The 20,587-nt window shown below is 46.6% G+C and overlaps 2 protein-coding genes across 2 annotated transcripts; one reads left to right on the top strand and one right to left on the bottom strand.

The window, feature by feature from the left end:
• Nucleotides 1-3,913: 3,913 nt before the first annotated feature.
• acin1a (apoptotic chromatin condensation inducer 1a) lies at nt 3,914-17,510 on the bottom strand. The gene is made up of 18 exons (XM_040171834.2): nt 16,912-17,510; nt 15,606-15,671; nt 15,300-15,411; nt 15,148-15,203; nt 12,279-14,948; nt 11,721-11,876; nt 11,455-11,534; nt 9,935-9,992; nt 8,064-8,103; nt 7,677-7,819; nt 7,380-7,523; nt 6,818-7,013; nt 6,457-6,602; nt 6,079-6,186; nt 5,882-5,989; nt 5,496-5,796; nt 5,253-5,353; nt 3,914-5,154 (listed from the first exon to the last, which is right to left on the bottom strand). The coding sequence occupies exons 1-18, from the start codon at nt 17,047-17,049 to the stop codon at nt 4,843-4,845; spliced, it is 4,935 nt and encodes a 1,644-aa protein (XP_040027768.2). The 5' UTR covers nt 17,050-17,510; the 3' UTR covers nt 3,914-4,842.
• Nucleotides 17,511-17,639: 129 nt separating this feature from the next.
• Nucleotides 17,640-18,521, top strand: c3h14orf119 (chromosome 3 C14orf119 homolog). Its single transcript, XM_040171835.2, has 2 exons — nt 17,640-18,065; nt 18,173-18,521. Exons 1-2 carry the CDS (start codon nt 17,640-17,642, stop codon nt 18,344-18,346), a joined length of 600 nt encoding a protein of 199 aa, XP_040027769.1. The 3' UTR covers nt 18,347-18,521.
• Nucleotides 18,522-20,587: the final 2,066 nt, after the last annotated feature.

The raw sequence follows: 20,587 nt of genomic DNA, 5'->3' as shown, positions 1-20,587 counted from the left end.
ACTGCACAATGTTTAACTCTCCGCGGCCCTCACACAAAATGCAAGTCAGACATCCAGCAATGGGTCACGATTTTGATCTTTTCCCCAGTTGATTCTGCAGAGCGAGGACATTTTTTTGCCTCAGCACATGTCTTCCCCGCACCGCTCTCTCTTCTCTTCTCTCTGTGTAACTTGAGAACTTGTCTTTACTGTCTGGAAAATGACTCACTCCTCACTCCTCAACTCCAACAAAAGAGCACAACACACACTCGGCCCGGGCCGCTTTCAGCCACCTCCACTCGGGCTCTCGCATTTCACCCAGATAAACGAAAAAGGTAATTTCTGTTCACTTCCCTCAAAAGCAGTGATACAAACAGACTCGTCCCGTCGCCCCCCCCCTACCCCTCCCCATTCTTTTGTGCCGGACATCTAATCCAATAATCTCATCCGTCTGCATCGAGCCCTACTCAGCAGACATTATTAGCAGGCTCCTTTTATGTTTCTGTCTCTGCGCTGGATACTTCCTGTGCCTGTTTAGGGTTGGCATGTGTATGGCCTGCAAAGCCAGCCAGCGGAAACTTCCAAATAGGGGAAGTCCCGCTCTTGGCCATTGTGTCTCATAATAGCCGACCCGAGTATCACGCAGGACCAACCACAGAGAGAAGCCATTCCCGTTAAATGAGACCAAATGACAAATCGACAATGGTCAGTGTTGCATTCTGTCCGGCAACAAGGACGTGAGACGGAGGACAGAGAGCATTTCTTAAGGGATCTGGAGAGTGGCTTAATAGGTCACACATGGTTTTCATTTGCATCAGTTAAAGCTATGCTACTTCCTGAACCAATGCAGCAAGCAGGAAAAGGGTTTTTCTATTCTGTTAAGACTCACTGTGACTGTTAAACGCTGCTAACATTTTGAACCTGTTAGCGTGCTAACATTAGCATTAAGCTCAAAGTTTAAGCCCCACAGTGCCCAGGTGATTTAACGATCATTCCGAATTTTTGTGGAAAGTTGAAATGATAATAAAAATGTATTCAGATGTTTTGACAAATTAAAAACTAACAATTTATTTTGGACATGGAAGTGCTGGCATACGCACATCCATTGATTGGCCCGAGTAAAGCAAGCACAATGCCAGGAGCATGTTTAAAGTTATCTGTTACACTAAAGCTAGGACATGTCGGAATGCTGAGAAAATGTTAACCGTGTATTAACAGTTCATAATGGGAAATAAATGTTGACATTTAAAGAGTCCTACACACTCTCACATAAGGGTAGTTATTTGGTTTAGTAGTGGTGTTCGCGGCCTGTGAAAGAGTGGGATCAATACATAATACATATTCCTTCTAGCTCCCCTTGGGGCTATGCATGGAAAATAAGTTTCCTTATTGATATTTCCCAATCTGTTTCCCGAATGTGTTAACTGGCTGTGTGGTTGATGATCTGTTTTTTGAGCAATGCAGTTTTTTGCTGACATCGGAACCCCCAAGTGCTGAATCCGCTTAAAGCTTAAAATCAGTTTAAAGCTACGTGCCGGCTTTTGTTACACTCAACACAATGTCTGCACTTAGAAGCGGGCGTGGTGCCGTGGGAGCGGCCTCTCTAAAATGCCGGGAAGGCATTGTGTGGGCGACAAAAAAATACAGGTGCAAGGAAGTCGAACAATCAACATTTCAACTTCTTTAGGTTGCATTTTCTTCGCAGCCGTCTCATGTGATGTGGCTTCCCAAGCCCTGCGTAAAAACAGCATCACAGGAGATGCTGATTCAGACTACACTCAGCCTGACACAGTCATAAGGAAACCCCCCCTGCTTTGCTCAGGGCCCTGGTCAGGATTGTGGGTGCATTTCACCTGGCAACGAAGCATATAGTCACTATCTAAACTCTGAAGACCACAGGAGAGAAGCAGCATCAGTCCCCCACCCCGCCTGATTTCCTGCAGTGTTTTCATGAAGTTTCACACAACTTTATGGATGTTTTTTTTCTTTTTCTTCTCTTGCCCCTTCCAGCGCAACAAGTCACATCTGGTTTCCGTAAGCACTACATGTCATCACAAAGACGGGGAGAGGAGGACTGAAAGAGGGGGGGGGGGGGGGGGTGGTGTTTGAGTCAAGGGAAGTCATGAACTTCAAGGAGTGGTAAGATATTGCTGTCTTTCATTATCCCTCCCACTCCATGCACGTGTCTTCTAGACACAGGCCAGCTTCCTGTCAATCAGCACATACAAAGAAATCTGTGGCCGCAAGTAAGTGTGTGTGTGTGTGTGTGTGTGTGTGTGTGTGTGTGTGTGTCAAATTCAAAGTCAGTGGCGAGTTGGTGAGACATGGCGGGATCAGAAAGGCCACATCAGAGGCTGCCTTTGAAAGTGGAGCTCCTCACGGCGGTGCACACGAAGGCCCATGTGGTTACACAGAGGAGGGGAGGAGAAGGGAGGCAGCGGGGTTGCGGGGGGGGGGGGGGGGGGGTTGCTTACCGAGCAAAAACATATTGTTTTTACTGCCCATTCGTCAGTGTGAGAGTGGCTGTGCTCAGCTGACTGGCCGCTCAGGGAGGCCGTCGACCCGAGCTCCACACCGGACACACGGGCTCTGCTGTGTGGCCACTAGTGGTTCTGAATAAAAAAGAAAAAGACATGGTTTCATCTTTTCTCTTCACCGGGGCTGTGCAGCTGTTCATCATTGCCAAATCTGGCTTTGCCCAGATCTGGGCCGGTGGAGGACTTGCTGGTTAAAATGTTTAAACTGCAGCCGGACGTCCTTGTGTGTTCAAAGTTCCAATTTAAAACTTACTTGGCGTTTCTGTAGTTTGTCCTCAGGCTCCGTGCTTTCAAATAAACAGAACAAATGGTCAGCAAACTGCTGTTCAAATTGTTTGGGCTGGTCTACCAGCAGAACTTGTCGTTGTTGTCTAGTCCTCCTTGACCGCCAAAGTTAAAAATAAGTTGGAGTAAACAACTTTTGTGCGTGGTTTGTCCGGGCTTCCGGTTGCAACATTTTTGGGCAAAAACAAGCTCTGATAAATCAAACAGGCTTTACTTGGACAGCAGCAAACGGCAAAAGGACAAAAAGAAAATGTAAAATGACACAGCTCGACTGCAATTTATTTGTAGTCCAGTGGTTTTCAAATGAATCCTTAAAAATAAACTGTGTGCAAGATGTGAAAAAGGTTTGCCATAACATCTGATTTGTATCTAAATGTTTTTTATCTTGTTTAACACACTCAACAGAATATCTTTGAACTTTGTCCGAAATTTCCTCTTGTTCTAAAGCGCTCTAAAACCCTCCAAATTGTCTCTGTCTCTCACACACACAATAAACAGCATTTTTACAGACTTGATTACAGACTAATCTTTCTGCAGTGCTCTCATACCAAGCAGGCGGCCTCAGATGGAAATGAAGGATTTGCTGGTCCTCCCAAGTCCAGACGCACAGCGTTGCATCAGGGCAGAAAAATGTTGTGCTCAGCGACCGTGGCTGTAATTATATAGGAGCAGTGCTGAGCTCTGCTCTGCGGGGTGAAACGAGGGAACACGGGGCAGATGCAGTCGCAGGAGCAGAGTGGCCATAACAGGAGTGTAGGGTACAGACGTTAACTCTCCTTAGATGAAAACAGAAGGATGAACGTTGAATAAATGAAAAGAGGTCAAGCATGGATGAAAAGGTAATTTGCTATCAGAGACCTGTGTAACCGTACTAATGCATCCTCCTCCTTTGTAAGCAGAGTTCTCTGCATTAAGTGAATCTCCTTGTGTCAAATGCCTGACCTGGTTCACATTATGGTGTGACTGACACCTTGTGGATTCTAAGCGTATACCACGATTAAACAAATTCTCTAAATTGGACTATTGTCACATGTTTGCAACCGCAGAACCTACGCAAGAACCTAAAAGACTAAATCTGTCAGCAGGGAGAATGGAAAAGAAAACATCAGTCATTTCAAATGTCAATTTTTTATTATTTGTACATTCACCACTGATAGGCGTACTCAAAGAAGAAATTAAAAAAGAAAGAAAAGAAAAACATACCTTTATACGAAGATAAAATTAAAGATTAAAAAACAATATTAAAACCATTGGTAACTCATAATGCACCCCCCCCTCTCTTGGGCCTGTATCGATATTGCCGGGTAAGAGAAGGGGAGGAAGGACAGGAAAGGAGGAAGAAGAGAATCAATGATAAGAACATGATAATAACTTGTGTCAGATGTGACGGGCCTGGACACCAACGAGAAGAGTCTCATCTCTTTACTAAACAGGGGACAGGGGGAGGGAGGAACACTTCATTGCGTTAGTAGTTATTCCACACCTGTCCAAAATACCCCAGAGCTGCCTCACTTAAAGACTTGATTTCGAGTTATGTTATATGTCTGTACAAAATGCCAAACACACCTCTTCCAATATTTTCTGATTTATGCAAGCCTCTGCACAGAGGTCTTCTCTTTAGGCAGGACTGGCAAGGAGAGCCTTGGACTACATGCAGCAACAAAAGGATTCCTCATCTCGATTCCACAGCTGTTGAAACACCGAGGCGACAACTGGTCATAGCAAATCATAATTGGCACCTACACTTTGGAGCAAAGGGGGGTGCCACATCGCAAAAACAACAAAAAAACAAACATAAGAAAATATATCAATACTCGACTGACGCGCGTCGTACAGCACTCTGGGAAACAGCGCAGCAAAGAGATCATGGTCCCTTTTAAGCAAGACTGTAGGTGTAGATGTGCTTAAAAAAGGTGACAATTTGAGAGATGGCGACAACGTCAGTTGGTCCTCGGTTGGGTCTTAGTTGTAAGAAAGTACATGTAGTGAAAGGCAAACGGAAGAGGGAGTCTCTAGGACAGTTCCATCGGGCGGTTGGCCATTAACGCCGCCTTTCTCGCGGGTCGCTGCGGCTGCGAGAGCGGCGCCCCCCGTCTTCCCCGCGGCCCTCTGGTCTACGGTAGCCATCCCTGCGTTTGTCATTCTCCCGCTCCCTGTCCCTCCCTCGGTCTCTGTCCCTCTCTCTGTCCCTGTCTTTCTCCCCCTCACTGCGCTCTCCAGTTGGCACACCTCCAGCCTTCATCCTTTCCTTGCGCTCCTCTTCCCTTTTCTTCTCCTTCTCCTCATCCTGCTCCTTCCTCCGTTTCTCCCGCTCCTTCATCCGGTCTGCGCGGGCAGCTTCCCGCTGAACAAACTGAAATCAAGGGAACGCAGGCAGCGTGAGTTTGGTTATGTACTTGAAAGTGATGCATCAAAAGCAGCCGGCAAAGTGTGGACGGGTCTGTGTCTCACCTCTTCATCCGTAAGTGGAAGCCAGTATATGCAAGGAGCCGCTTTAGTTTTGCGGAACAAATCATCAAGCAGCTTTGCAGGGGGATCCTCGGCTGGTTTCTCTGCCAATAGCAAACAATGTTAGGGCTGTGACAAAGGCTCACATTTTTATTTAATATGGATCCTTTTTATTTTAATTGATTTGCTACCAACGTGTCAGAAAACGATGTAAAATCAGTTCGACCTCACGGCTGGATCTCTTACCTTTCTTCTCGGTCTTCTTCTCCTTGCTTTTTCCCCGCTCCTTGCGGCGTCTCTCCCTGGAGTGTGACCTGGGAGGACCTCCCTCCTTCTCTTCACCCGGTTTCCCAAATTCTCGGACCTTGTCGCGATCCCACTCCCGCTCAGCTCTCCCCTTCTCCCGGCGCTCCATCTCCCGCTCGCGCTCAGCCCACTGGTCGCGCTCAGGGAGGAGGGAGGGCAGGCCCGGAGGTCGCCCGCGGGCGGCTCCGGGCCCCTGGTCCTCTGCCGCGGGCCTGTCTGCCAAGCCTTTGTGGAAGTCCAGCTACAGAGCAGAGATTTGGCTCAGGCTACAGATATCCAAAGAATTGTGGAGGAAAGAGAAAAACATAATAACAGAAAGGTCTTACCTCATCCTTCTGGCAGAAGTCCACACGGAGGACTTTTGGGTTGCTCTGAGGCCATTTCACCCCATGAAGAGATGCCCGTGTGGCAACGGCCTCCTCTGGGCTACAGTACTAGACACAGAGGGGAGCTCGGTTAGACAGCAAAGAACCTCCGATAGGCAAAAAGATGTCTGGTTCAGGTTGAGGTTCAGGTCACTTACGGTGACAAAGCAGTGAGACTTGATTTTGTCTATCCAGAAGCCCTCCTCCAACAGGGTGCCGGTTCTGCTGAGCAGCTCCTTAAGCTGCCCCAGGGTGAACGGTCTCACCTAAACACCAAATCAAGAGTATTGTGACTGCTTCAAACTATTTATGATGGTGTGCGCAAAAATAAATACCCCAAAATATCCTGTATACATGAAACATACCAGCAACAATGGTGGTTAAGCCCATTAAAGAAGCACACAGGTTTAATAGAAAGGCTGCAGCTCCGTTAGCACCAGTACACCACCTTGTTTCACCTCGATTCCCTTGGTCAACACCATTATCAAGTGTTCATACTTAAAGTACAGCTTGCATTAAGGACAACATGTTCTCACCAGGTTGCTGATGTGAACAATGTTGGAGACTTTCCCTCGAGGGGGCGAAGGCTTCCGGGCCGAGCGAACGGGGTCATCAATTGTGATGGAGACACCCGTTTTCTGCTGGCTGATGGAGCGACGGATGAAGGTGTCGCTGGGGGTCACTAGGATAAAGGAGGAAGAGCAGTCAACATCACGCATCCATTACTACATTGACGATGTTCCTGTTGTTGCTGCACTTGTAATATAACAAAGAAAGAAATTGTAATTGTTAAATTCAGAAATTGATTAAACTTGAAGCCCAATCAATTTCTAAATCAAATATTGTGAATTGTTTGTGATGAATGTAATGAAGACCATCCTGTGATGGATGCCTTACCAGTGTTGCTTTCTACATCATGGCTGGTGTGTGACGGAGACTGGGTTTCCATGGCTCCAAGGAACGAGGTGTCCATTTTGTCGCTGGGAGCCCCGGTCCTTTCCCCGTCTCCCTGTGGGTCCTCTTCCTCCGAATCCTCATGTCTGCTCTTCTTTGTCTCCTTCTCTCCATTCTCCTGACTCTCCAAGTGCACCACCTGCAATATAGGGACGGTGTTCACACCAGAGAATGTACATGGAGCGTGAGCTAGTGGAAGGATTTTGGATGTCCTTTTAATAAGGTTGAAGCGGTGTGTTATAAGAGGCTTCCCCCTGCTCTCCTGTTGCTATGGTACCACTGGCAGCTTGTTTGGGCCTTAAATGAATCTGTGGTCCAACCGAGTAGCAACGCAGCTTGGAGCGCCATGACGACGCACCTTATATTTGATACCAACATCTTGTTCATGTAAGACAGGGGTCCCCAGTACGATCACCGTGACTTGGTCGATCGTAAAGTAGCTTGCAAGCCGAAAAGGTTTGGGCACCCCTGATGTCATGAAGACATTAAACAGCTGTGGACAAACCTGTGTTACAGTACGTTGAATTTGAAGGTCTTGGTCAGCCCGCTCTTTCTCTTCATCCTCCGGCCCAGAGAGGACTGCTTGCTCCGGGTCCAGGTCCACAACTGCTTCCTGCCCGAGACTCTGGCGAATGTCTGGGATCAGGGACTGAGGGCAATAAGGGCAGATACTGCTTGAGATGAAGGGCCCTGCCATGTTCAACACAGAGGACGGAGGCAACGCAAGTGCCTCACAGAGCATGTGTCCACTAGAGCGTAACAAACAACCAAAGTTCCGTCAGTCTCACTATGCTGGAAGTACCTTGAGTGAATCGGTGGTGATACTGATGGAAGGTTTCTTGGCAGTGACGGCTGTGCTGGAGCCCCACCTCCTCTTGCGACCGGCTGCGGCTCCTGCGTCCTGCTCGACCTCGGCACTGCCAGTGCCTGGGGACATTTTACTGCCTATGACGAGGCAAGAAATAGTTTACCCTCAAGTACATAGCATATATAGGTACATAGCATACAAGGGTACATGACATCACAAAACTACCGAGGCGACATATTTTTATATATTTTTAAAGGACAATCACGCAATCCATGAGCTCAGATGTTTTAATGCGCTGTTTCTAGCATGAGTCTAATGAAGCCATGAATTCATATGTTATAAAGTAAATGCTGGTAAAGAGCATGTTGGAAGGTGACTTACTGCTGATAGAGATCTTACGAGCGGAAAAGGCCTTTGGCGTCTGAAACACAAGAAGATAAAAAAAAAAAAAAAAACCCGATACAAGGGAAAGGTGAGAGGCAGACAACAAGTGGTCAAGGACAGGTTGGAGAGCAGGTGGAGCAATAACAGGAAGGGGGGTCTTTTTGAAATTAAGAATTACTAAATGGCAGCGGGCTACTTCTTACTCTACTGCTAACTAAGCGCGTGCCATTCATAATCATTCGATAGTAGACCGTAGTTGCAGTCTCTATCACACAAACAAGGATCTGGTGTATATGCCGCAGTTTACATTATTGTAACTTTAAAACTATTTCCTAAGAGCCACAATAACTCCAATTAGTTTCACAGAAGTGAAAATCCACTAAGATTATAAGAAAGCTGTATAGCGGCCTAAAATAAGAAATTATTTTCTTTAAAGAGCTGCTTTTCCCAAAGACTACACAGGGTATGATGGTAAAATAAGCATTTTCAGAACTGCTATCTAATATGACATTGAGTAAACGTCTACTTATTCCCTGGTACCACTGACACCTGATCCTTACTGGTTTGGATATGGCCCAATCACGACTGCATGTACTGTATCTAGGCAACAAGGATCCAATCAAAGGTGGCTCAGATGTTTGGATGGAAATCTGAACGCGTGTTGGCTGGCACGATGGTGTCAATAGTTCATTTGGATGAGGCTTTGAAATGCTCTGGATATGCTGTCATCCTCAGGTGTTCTGGCATTAGTCCTTTAAAAAAAACGTGGCAGGCTCTTGACATTTGAGTCCAATTAGTTGGGAGACCAGATGTTGAACTCAGTCACGGAGCACAAAAAAGCCAAATTCTGATGTTCGTATTCAGGCTCCTTTGAGGAACAGCAACTTCATACAGAGAGTCATAAAAAAGCAAAAATCCAGCGATGGAACCGGACGTTCTTCTTCGCTTCAAATTCAAACAGTCAAGCACATTTAGTTCAGGTAGAACCTTTGCCTCTTTGAAAACTCGTGTCTTATCCGAGAAGGGTACTTGCTGGAGAATTCCGAATCCAATTCCAAGAGATTAACAAATTCCCAAAAGTCCTTTGTGAAGCATGTACCAGTTCACCACGCATATCAAATGGCATGTCAATAACTCTCCATATTTCTCTGCAAGTGGGTTAAAAAAAATGTCTCAGTGAAATCATATGGAAACTATCCAGTGGTGGAGTGTCACCTCAGCCTTGACTTGACGTGAGCACACATGCCGGCGTGTCTTTGTTCGCCTGATTAGTGAATTAAGGTTAAGGAGGGGTGGCCCAGGTTGACTAGCCAACCCCTTCTTTGAATCTCCTTGTCCAATCAATAGTTCTGGCCAGCCATATCCATGACAATGAGGATGCCATAGTTGCCAGGGGAGTCCCTCTGCAGTGCAGCTTTGGGGGCTTATCTGTGGCCAACTCTGGATTCTTGGGGACAGTGGAACAGGTGCAGCAGTAGCAGTAGTAGTAGTATGCAGGTACCAATAGGGGCAATGGAAGAGGCATGAGCACCTTTATAACAAAGCAATCATTTGGGGTTTAAACATCAGCCACAGTGAGAAAACGACCTTGCTGTTCCTGCCTATGACAGTGCCAACAAAGGATTTTACTAAACAGCCATCATGTAATTTCCTATACACATTATACCACTTGTAAAAAGGGCTTCTTAATTCAAGGAAATATATTTTAAATTAACAAAAGTATAGATGCATAATCCATAGACCTACATGTACTGTGATTTATCCAGGTAAATTAAACTATACTACAGAGATTCAACTCCATCTAAAGTCCTTCTGGGCTTTCAACAGCTTCGAGGACCAAGATGATGGTGGTTCTTCCGGTGCCTTACCTCCTCGTTGGTCTCTGGAAGTTTCTCAGCCTCTGCCATGGCAGTCTCCTTCACCTGCCTGAATAGTGTAAGAAATATATATGAGCAGGAATGGAGGGATCTGATGAGCAGTCCAATAGAAAGGAGCACATTTTTTTAATTTTAGCGCATTTATTTTCAAAATGGTGGGAGGATCTATCAAAACTAAACAGATGAACTTGCATACAGTCCAACTTTAATAGGAGCAATTAAACTATTTGAATATACCAATACCAAATACACTAAAAGGTGATGTATAAATCCAAAATGTGAGTGACTTGATACTGGTACATAAAGTACACCATTCGTAAACCTAAAAAAACCCTACTATGTTCCTTAAATGACATTTTGCATTTAAATCATGGAGCCTTTAAATAAAAGGCAGAATTCAATACTAAATGTCAGAAGTTGACGGAGCCCCTGGCAGCTCAGTGGAGATGCCTCAGGGATGCTAAAATAATGGCGCCTTAAGCGCATCTCACACTGTCGACCAGAGTCTGTCAGTTCACAAATAAGTTGCTCCTAATTCTTCAGTGCGGCTCAAAAGGACGGAGACGAGGAGGAGTCAAAACAGACGCAGTGCTCCTTCAGACCCGCACAGAACGTCCGGCTCCCGCCGACAGTCAACGAAGGCGACTCGGTACCTGAATAATGAATACTGATCGCCTGCCTCGCGCTCTCACGGCTCCCTCGTGCGCGCAAACGCTAAGACACAATATCAGCGCGGCGGAACAACACGGCAAAGAAAGAGCCCGTTCATTGTGCTAAAACGGCTGCGTCGCAACGAGCCTCTCCCGTCTCCACCGTCTCTCCCCCTCCCTCCCCCGACTACTCTCCTCTGGACGAGGTCATTCTGTCCGCCTGGCTACCACAGACCCTCGGCCGCTGGCTGGCTGCCGCACGGAAAACATGCCGCCATCAGCAGCTACAACCACCGACAGAACAGCCCAGTCGCAAGGAATGGGGGGGGAAAGGGCCGCGTCTAAAAACAGGACCCGCACCGGTGCAAGGCAGTCTCATCAATCGCCTGATGGGAAAGTTAGTCCCCGGCATCTCTTATGACACCTTTTTACCATTACCTTAATGTATTTTGATAGACGCCGTGTCTCTGATGCAGTAAATATTATCAGATGACAAAGTCATTGCCCGCATTGTCATTATTTGGTCACGCAGACATTAGGTTATTCTAATTTACAAATTTTATTTCATTCAATTCCTAATTATATGTGCTTTCTGGTGGAGTGGCAGTACGTAACAGGCAGTGGCAGAATGCACTTATACGGCATCTTTTAAAAGCAGAGAAAATCATTAACATTTCTTTACAGTAGTCTTCTTCAAACCAGTTAAATCTTGCACTTTGTTGATATTTTTTTAGGTATAAAAATAAATTAATTATAAAGAGGATTGTATTGATACATATTGACTTGAGCTGTACTAATAATCACGTTAAAACATATCAGTTCCCTCAACAAAAAACAACAACCAAAACATAAAAGGCAGACCTTTTTTTGTCCATTTCTTCTTCCTTGTTTGTCCTCTTTCTTTGTGACTCCTCTCTGGTTGGCGCGTCCATGATTGTTTTCTGAAGATTCAAAAAGGGCAGAGAATGTGAAATAATATAATTTATGTGGAAGTAATTGCGTAGTTCTGGTAACACCATCAAAGGGAAAAAATAATAAAAAATAATGACAACTTAATTTTTGATCAATCTTAGTGGCAGCCATTTAAAAATGAAGGCTGGTGGTACATTAACTTATGAGAAACTGACCTTTGTGGGAGTATCTCCATCAGCGGCTGCTTTACTCTTTTCTACAGGCGGGTCTCTTTTACAAGGGGAGGCTGTATGAGTTTCCTTTAAACCCTCAGCCTTTGCATGTCGTGTCATCTGGTGCTGTGGTGAGATATCTCGGTCAGGTTCCCCTTCCTAAAAAAAGACAAAAATAGAGACATTGAAAGCACCAACAGCAGACGTATATAGAAGACAGCAGAGAGTGTAATCGGAGTTACGTTAAACAACTATTGATAAATAAAGGAAGAATATTGCATGTGGTTGACTGCCGTGGTCAATATTCTGGGATGGGGAGGTTTGGAAAAAAAACTTTATTAAAAAAACCTTTATTACACTCCCTAATCAATTTATGGTGCGGTTTTCAATTAATTAAGCTTCACACCAGAGTTAAATTCTCTATTTCAGCGTGAATCAAGTTCATTTTGTTTTTAATCACTTTTGCATGAAAGTTTTTTTTTCTGTGAAAGATGAACTTCCAAGATGATGATGAAGCACTTTATGTCAGTGAGAGAGAGAAGTTCCTTTCAGACCACTTACCCGTCTGCCTCTTGTAGTGGAGATAGTCTTCTCTTGAGAGGACGAGGATGAGCCAGAAGACCCGGAGGATGAGGACCCAGAGTCGGATTCTGAGGATGAGGAATCATTAGACGTTGATCTTTGTCTCGCTTGCTTCTCTTCCTTCTTCGCGTCTCTTCCCCTACGCTGTGCGCTGTCCAGTGGGTTTGTAGCATGGCTTTCATCCACTTTTCTGGTGTATTCCTTTTCCTTGTCCTCCGACACAGAGCCCGTGGCTCCATCTTTTTCGGAAACCGGGGCAAGTGTGGTCTCCTCCTCCGGAGTGCCCCCCACGTGTCCCGTGACCTCCTGCTTTGTCATCTTCTCCGGGCCTTCCTGTTCAGTGGAGGACTGGAGTCCTTCCTCGTGGCTTTTTGCGCTGTCGGTGAGGGAGGAGCCAGGTGAGGCCTGGGGCTGGGGGGTATCGGAGAAGTTACGAGGTCGCTTGATGACCATGGAAGGGGAGGAAGATTGCAGCTGAATCGGGCTGTCCCTTGAGAACCGGAACTTCCTAAAGGAGGATTGAGGCACCGGAGGCGTTGGTGACGTGATGGCGCTGTGTTCGTCTGCTTCAACCCGGGACTTTGAAGCATGATCATCTTCCTGCTCTCTCCCCTTTGTTGAGGACTTTCTACCTGGTACAGCAGAAAGGGGGAGAGGAGTGGACAAGGAGGTGAGACCGATGTCACGGCCGCGCTTGGACGGAGGGAGGTGACTTTCCCTCTCAGCCATCCGAGCTCTCTCGGCCTCCATCTCCTCCTTTTCTTTCTGCATGGCCTTCTCCTTTTCTAGCCTCTCTTGTTCCAGAGCCCTCTCTTTCTCCTCCCTCTCAAGCTTCTCCTGCTGCAGAGCTCTCTCCCTCTCCTCTTTCTGTGCTACCTCTCTTGCCAATCTTTCTTTCTCCTCCCTTTCTCGTTCCAAGGCCTTTTCCTTCTCTATCCTTTCTCGCTCCAATGATTTCTCCCTCTCAATTCTCTCCTTTTCCTTCCTCTCAAGCTCTAACCTCTGCTGCTCCAAGGCTCTCTCTTGCTTCAATTTTTCTTGTTCTAGAGCTCGTTCTCTCTCCATTCTCTCTTGCTCCAAGGCTTTCTCTCTCTCCAAACGCTCTCTCTCAAGGGCTTTCTCTCTCTCTAGTCGCTCCTTCTCCAGGGCTCTCTCCATTTCCACTCTCTGTTGCTCAAAGGCTTTCTCTCTCTCCAGTCTCTCTTGGTCCAAGGCTCTCTGTCTCTCCAACCTTTCCCTTTCCAACCTCTCCTGCTCCAGAGCCTTTTCCCGCTCGATCCTCTCCTTTTCCTTTCTCTCAGCCTCCAGAGCTCTCTCTCTCTGAAGCCTTTCCTGCTCAAGCGCCCTCTCTCGCTCCTTCCTCTCCTGCTCCAAGGCCCTTGCCCTCTCCATTTCTTCTCTTTCCCGCCTCTCTCTCTCCTGACGCTCCTGCTCCAGGGCCCTCTGTCTCTCAAGCTCCTTCTGCCTCTCTATCTCCATCTCTTGAGCCAAGGCTCGCTCCCTCTCTTCCCTCTCTCTAGCCAAAGCTACTTCCCTGTCCTGTCTCTCTCGTTCGAGGGCGAGTTCTCTCTCCCGCTGCAAAGCTTTCTCGCGTTCTTCTCTTTCCAAGGCCTGCTGTCGTTCCATTCGCTCTTGGTCAAGTGCCCTCTGTCTTTCCTCTCTCTCCAGCACATCAGCTCTTTCCCGCTCTTCTTCCATTGCTCGTTCTTGCTCAAGTTTCCTCTGCCGCTCCAGCTCTAGAGCCCTTTCTCGTTCTATTTCAGAGTGCCTCTCTTCTGTTGCAGTGGCTTTGCGCACACCAACAGGTAGTTGAATATGAGCCGAATGTGCTCCTGGGATACCCTGGTTAATGCCTGGAATTGTGGGAAAGGACACGTGGCCGGCAGTGTTGGCTGTGTGAGTGATGGCAGACACCAGACCCTCTGGAGGCCCTCTACCAGGAAAAGATGTTGCCAGAGAACTTCCGTCTTGCCTTTCACCTGCCCCACTGGCGTGGTGCCAACCTGCTCCAGAGAACGCTCCTTCTGACTCCATTTTACGTGCCAGAAGGGTCAGTGGGCCCGGCTTGCGCTCGGCATGCCCACTTCTCTGGGGCTCTGGGCTGCTACTGCGGCTGCCGCTGCTGGAGGACCCAGAGCTGGAGGTGCTCGATGAGCGCCTGGCTTGGGCTACATCTGGACTCGGGGGGCTCTGTTTCGGGGTGTCAGGCAGTGGGAAAGACAGCTCTGGGGGTGGGGAGGGAGGAGGAGTTGGCTGGCGGAGTTGAGGGGACAAAAGGGAGGGCATGTGTTGCTGCGGGGGTTGACAGGGGGCTCCGGACCGCTCTCTGGTTGTGGGCGCTCTGGCCGGCTCTCTGTGGCTTCTCCTCCGAGTGCCGCTTTCCCAATCGTCGTCATCGCCCCCATCCTCCTCGCCATCCTCACTATCGTCGTCGTCGCTGTCTGAAGGGGCTTCTTTGGAGGCAGACCCCTTCTCTGGCCGATGCTCGCCGTCAGGGACGCCTACAGCCATAGAGCCAGAAGCGGGAGGACCGGGCATTTCAGCCTCCTGGTTCCTGTTGCCCTCTTCCTTATTCACTGCACTAAACAAATTGTCGACACCAGACGGGCCAGGCGGCTTGTGCTGCTCAGCCAATCCTGGCGTGGCCTCCTGATGGAGACAGAAAGGGAGGTGAGGATTATTTTGCGTCGCAATATATCACTTGTCTTAGTAAAGGATCGGGAACCATTCTTACTAGCTCCCTTCAAATGTGGAAATGAGATTATTTGTGCTCCCTAATAATTATCTCAACAGCAAAAGATATGCAAATGTAATAAGAAAAAAGAAAGAAAATAAAGAGATGTCTGACCTGGGCTTGAGGAGGGCATGATGTACTGTTATTGACTTCTGTGTGGTCCTCTGGCTCTGTATGAAAAAAAGAGATACAAATATAAATCAAAATATTTTACACGTATATATTATAATGGGCTTGTGGCAGTGGAGGATTCTTTCGAAACTTACCATTTGTGTCGTATGCTTCGCGGGCCTCTCTTTCCAGCCGCTGCCTCAGAAGCTCCTGTTGCTTAGCCAGATACTGCTTGATAAAGCTGTTCTGGCTCATTTCCTCACCAATCTGGACAGAGACCATTAAAATGAGGTTGAATGGGTTCCATCAAGGCCAATTGCATATACTTTTCTGCAGATATTTCTGAATATTGTGCAAATGCAAATAGTCTCTCTTAAACTCAATTTTTGCCAACTTCTTTTTTGTAGGCGAAGAGGCTTCGGCAGTTTATGCAAAAATGTAGGCACCTTTGAGACACTTACCTGTGAGTTTGGCTGCAGTCCAATGTTAGCAGTGGAGGTCCTCTGAAGATTCTCAAGCATGAGTGCCTGTTAATAGAACAAGAAACATTTCAAGCAATGTCAATAACATGCAGACATGCTTGATAGTTAGTATGGAATTCATGACAACCTAATTACTGTGTACTGAATTCAGTAATCCTTTTCATCATGACCGTCCTTTAGAATCTTTTGAGCGCAACTGTCCATCGGTGGAGCTAGCAAAAATGCCTTTAATAATTTCTAGTTTGGAGAGTGTTGCCTTTGATTAAGTGTTTGATAGAAATAAACTAGAAACTTGGTGGTGAAATTTCCGGTGATCAGGAAAGTCCCCTGGTCAAAATCAACACCATAAGAGTGATAAGAACCATTCAGACCAGCATGAATGGTCAGCAGACCAGATTGAGAATGATGTTGGCAAGACAGAGATGCAAGCCAAAGCTTGACCTGACTTGGTTTAAATTTCACACAACTTCGATAAAACACTTCTCATCCATCAACTAGCCACGCAGCATCCCTCCCGCTATGCTCTCACTCACGGTGCACACCATGTAAACACCACTTGCGGTTACCATGGCACTACTCGGAGGACAAATGGTAACTAACCTAGTTGCCCGCTTAATAACAAGAAGAATGTTCCAACTCACTGGGAGGCAGATATGACTGAATAACTGTCACAATGTAAACAAACTGGCTCGTGCGGGACATGTGCAGACAAAATGCCTTTGATCCTTTGTAGGTCAAAACCATTGCTAAGTTGGACGGAAAACGGTAAAATCGGCCTATTTGATGACATTACATTCACATTAAATAGATGCTCGGGAGTTACCGGATAATAGTTGTGCGGCTGAAAAAACGTGTGCCACGTAAACCTGCCAACTAAACACGCGTAACGTTAATTAGAACATCACCCTCGGGACCGACATCGTTAACGGTTTCATAGCTAGCAGCAAACCAGGCCACAGCTCACAGCACAGTGTTAGCGGGAGAGCTAACGAGCTAACAGGACAACACATCGCCGACACACTTTGAAATTACACACCAAGTTGATTGAACTACCCGTAGTGTTACGGTTGATATAAATGCGCACGGCAAAAACACAATTCGACGACAGCGCAGTGGGAAAAGACGCAAATTCTCATTCGGCTAATGGTCGTTAACCTCGATAACTCTACTACGCTGCTCGGCAGTAGCGGCACTCCGTCGTCGGCCCTCGAGCGAACGTCAGCCCGTCTCATCCTTAACGTTAGCTCACGGCACCCGTGGCCCCGAATTGCACAGCAGAACTCACCCCTTTGAGTCTTTTAACGAGAGCATTCTTCTGCCCACTTTTCGAAAGTCCTCTCTCCTCAAGAGCAGCTTTTAAATCCGCTACTCGAAGGGACTGGAGCGGTCTCCCGTCCAGCGTAACGTCTTCGAGGTCCGCCATTTTCCGTTCCTCTAGTCCGTTCCCAGCGAGAGCGACGAGCAACGCCTTCCTCCACCCAGCGTCACCGACGACGACTTCCCCTCGTCATATATCATCGAAATGTAACGTTTATCAAAACATGATGCCCACAACACACCGCGTTGACTGACAGTACTGTTGAATCTATTGCATATAGTAAAGCAAATTACCATTTTCATGTTTGTTATGTTTTATTTCACCGACAATAAACTCTGCGCAAAATGTGCGCATGCTTGATGTTCTACACACCGAGGCTAATTAGTTAACTGCACAGTCTTCCTGTATGTATTTGCCAGAGAGGTTAAAGCAGCGCTCATTCAAATTCACTACCTTTAGTATTTACCGGCAATAAGGTGATTCACGTTTGAAAAAGGTCGGACACTCGCAATCATTAATGTTAAGAGCAGTTCATTGCGACCCTGAATTCGGACTTCGTTAGTAGTATTTAGGCTAAGCTACATGTTAACACCACCCAGACCTTAAGGGGTCTCTCTCTGTGCAGCTGGCACAGCTGATTAACTTAACGCAATAGCGGACTTTTCTCAGGTTGCAACGATCCTGTCTTTGCAAAGATGTCGTGGTTCAATCACGTCAGTCAGGGCTTAAATCAGCAGCAACCGCATCCCATTGACGGCGGAAGACTCGCAGCCACAGACGTGCTCAACTCCAGGCTCAGGGGTCCAGCAGAGGGATCCCCGACCATGGCAACACATCACTGGACCGGAAGCACGACCCCGAGCCCCGGTGACTTTCCACCGGCTCCGCAGGGTGTATACAGCCCTCCCAGCCTTGGGAACCTGTCCTGCGCTCCTCCGAGTGCGGGTCGGCTCAGAGAGCCGGAGCCCATCTCCTATGTGAGCCTCCAGGAGCAGCGGTGCGTCCTGAGCTGGTTCCAGGGCTGGAACGCCGCTCAGAGGGAGCGGTTCTTGCAGGACCTTCTGGGGAAAGCTGTACCTGGGAAAGTGTGCACCCTCCTGGATTCCCTCAGCACTCTCGAGGTACCTTCTGCTCTGTCACTTCTAAAACACACGGCCCGTGAAGGGATGTTCGGTCATGTCCAAACATTTAACCGCTGCTTTTCTCCTTTTTTTTGTACATCTGCAAGGTTAAAGACAGGCTACCAAACATCTACGAATGCCAGCTGCGCTTGTGGAGTCAGTGGTTTGAGTCTTGGGGAGAGGAGGAGAGGAATCATTTCCTGCATATACTGGAAGAGCAGGACCCTGTTTTTGTGGGACACTTTTACAGGAGCGTAGCCGGTACATCAGGACGAGACTGACTAATGCTTGTATTGTGATGGAAAAGGAGGGGTTATAATGACAATTGTTAAAAGAGCGGATGTTTGTTTGTAAATGTGTACTGAAACAGAGGTGGGTCTCTTGAGAGAAATGTCTGTGTAATTGTGATTGGATTTATTGTTGCAGATAAACATTTCATTATAAGAACCCATTCAATATAAGTTGTTTTTATTCAGTGTCATACAGTTTCTGAGGGGTTGCATTACTCTCTCTCTGGCTTTCTCTCTCACACACAAAAACAAACAAACGTTTTAGTTTAGTTCAGAACTTTTTAGTGCTTCCGTCATGGTTTAAAAACTAACTGTAACATAACTATACTCAATGGGTACATTTTTCTGGACTGAGCCCAGTTACAGAATGAAAAGGACAAGAAGACCAATTTTATCATAAAAAATGAAATGCCTCATTCTACAATCGTTGTTGTTTTCTTACATGCAGCAGCCATAACAGCAATATATATGAACTTATATGCATCTAATTTACAGCTTACTGTAAATCCAATAAATTGTATTTCGAGATGCATGGATTTGACAGACAACAAAACATTCAGACAACAAAATGTTCATTTTATCCTGCCAACCAATCCAAGAGAAAAGGATACTTTTGATGTCTTACTTTCAAGATCCGCAGTGAACAAATTGATAAAAGGATAATAAAATACCCTTTTGTGGTTCAGCAGAATTCTGAGTGGTTGCGTCTCAACCAATCTAAAAACTTTACTGCTACGGCCGACGCCGTTTGTTCAGGACAACAGTCCAGAAACCATTTGTTGGATTCACTGGCCACCCCATAGTGGTAGTAACAAGCCTTCCAGCTCCCAACACCTCCCAGTACTGGGTGTTGTTGGTGTCTGCCGGTTGAGAAGTCTGTTGTGCCAAGGGAGGCTAGAACCACATCAAACCGGCCTGGATAGTCGGGACGTCTTGTATTTCGTCAGATGTGGACATCTGAGTGTTCTCTATGTACAGGGCTATTTTAGAATGTATTTTTGCGTCCACGGTCATCCTCCCTGTATTATCTTTCCATCACCTTTTTGAAAAGAAACTGACGGTAAGTAAGTTATTCAGTTTGAATAGTCATCATTTAGGATTCAAACATTCATTCTAAATAGAAATATCCCAAAAATCTGCAGACCCAACAATAATTCCAAGAAATTATGGGGGGCGGAACTTCTAGTTACTTTGTACAATATCCTCAAGTTTGTTCTTCTCATCTAGCAGGTGTAGCACTGAATACTGAATATAAAACGTTTACATTTCAACAAGAATCCAGAGAGTGGCTTTTTTATTGTCCACTGAATGAATCGCCTAATTGCCAGAATGTTGAACATACTGTCAGTCCTCCTGCAGCTTGTTATTCTTCCTGGTCTGCGCTTGTAGATCCTGCTGCAGCTGGTTCGAGTGCGGCATCCTTCTCATTCAGCTGCTCCTGTAAGTAATCTGCTGGTTTTGGGATCTGCAGCAGCTGTCTCTCCAAGTCGGTTTGGCTTTAACAAAATGCGTAGTTCAAAAAGTACGTCAAATGTAGCAAATACACCAGATCTAAGGACTACAGGATCCCACCATTATACTGCTGGTTTAAGTTAACTATTATCGGTCTTCTAATATGACTAAATTTACTGACTATCCGTAGGAAGTACTGCTGTGTTCATGCTCCCCGGCCTGTTCTTTTGACTCCCGCTGCAGCTGCTCGAGGGCGGCATCCTTGTTCAGCTGCTGCTGCAGGGGATTTGCATCCTTTCCCATTGTCTACACTGCCCTTGTTTCACAGTTAAAGAGATGGAAGCCATTCTCCCCAAAAAGACCCAAAACATCCTGACGTCTTTTGAGGCCCCTCCAGGAGGCTCTCTGGGGCCGTGGTTCGGCACGCTGACCATCGCCAGCCAGCCCTTCGAGGGCCACAACAAACCTTATTCTTGGACCTGAGGGGTTAGTGATCGGAGTCTTCGTAGAGAGACATGCACACACATGCGTCAGCTATGCAGAGTGTACACCAACGACTCCATCCTTAAACATGTGACTTTTTTCTATGATGCATCAGCTGAATGTGTTGACAAATCGTTTATTCAAGGCCCAAACTCAAATGTTGGTGTCAAAAGCAGCCAGACTATCCCTCGGTGTGTATATTTGCCAAAAAATGTTGTCACATTTCTATTCATAAATATTTGAATCATCAACTGAAGAAAAAAACCTGCTGAAATAATTGCACACTCGTGTCCACAT

The sequence above is a fragment of the Gasterosteus aculeatus genome, chromosome 3 (assembly GCF_964276395.1).
Source record: "Gasterosteus aculeatus chromosome 3, fGasAcu3.hap1.1, whole genome shotgun sequence".
Classification (NCBI taxonomy): Eukaryota; Metazoa; Chordata; class Actinopteri; order Perciformes; family Gasterosteidae; genus Gasterosteus; species Gasterosteus aculeatus.
The sequence above is the reverse complement of the archived record's forward strand: the minus strand, read 5'-3'. Positions and strand labels throughout refer to the sequence as shown.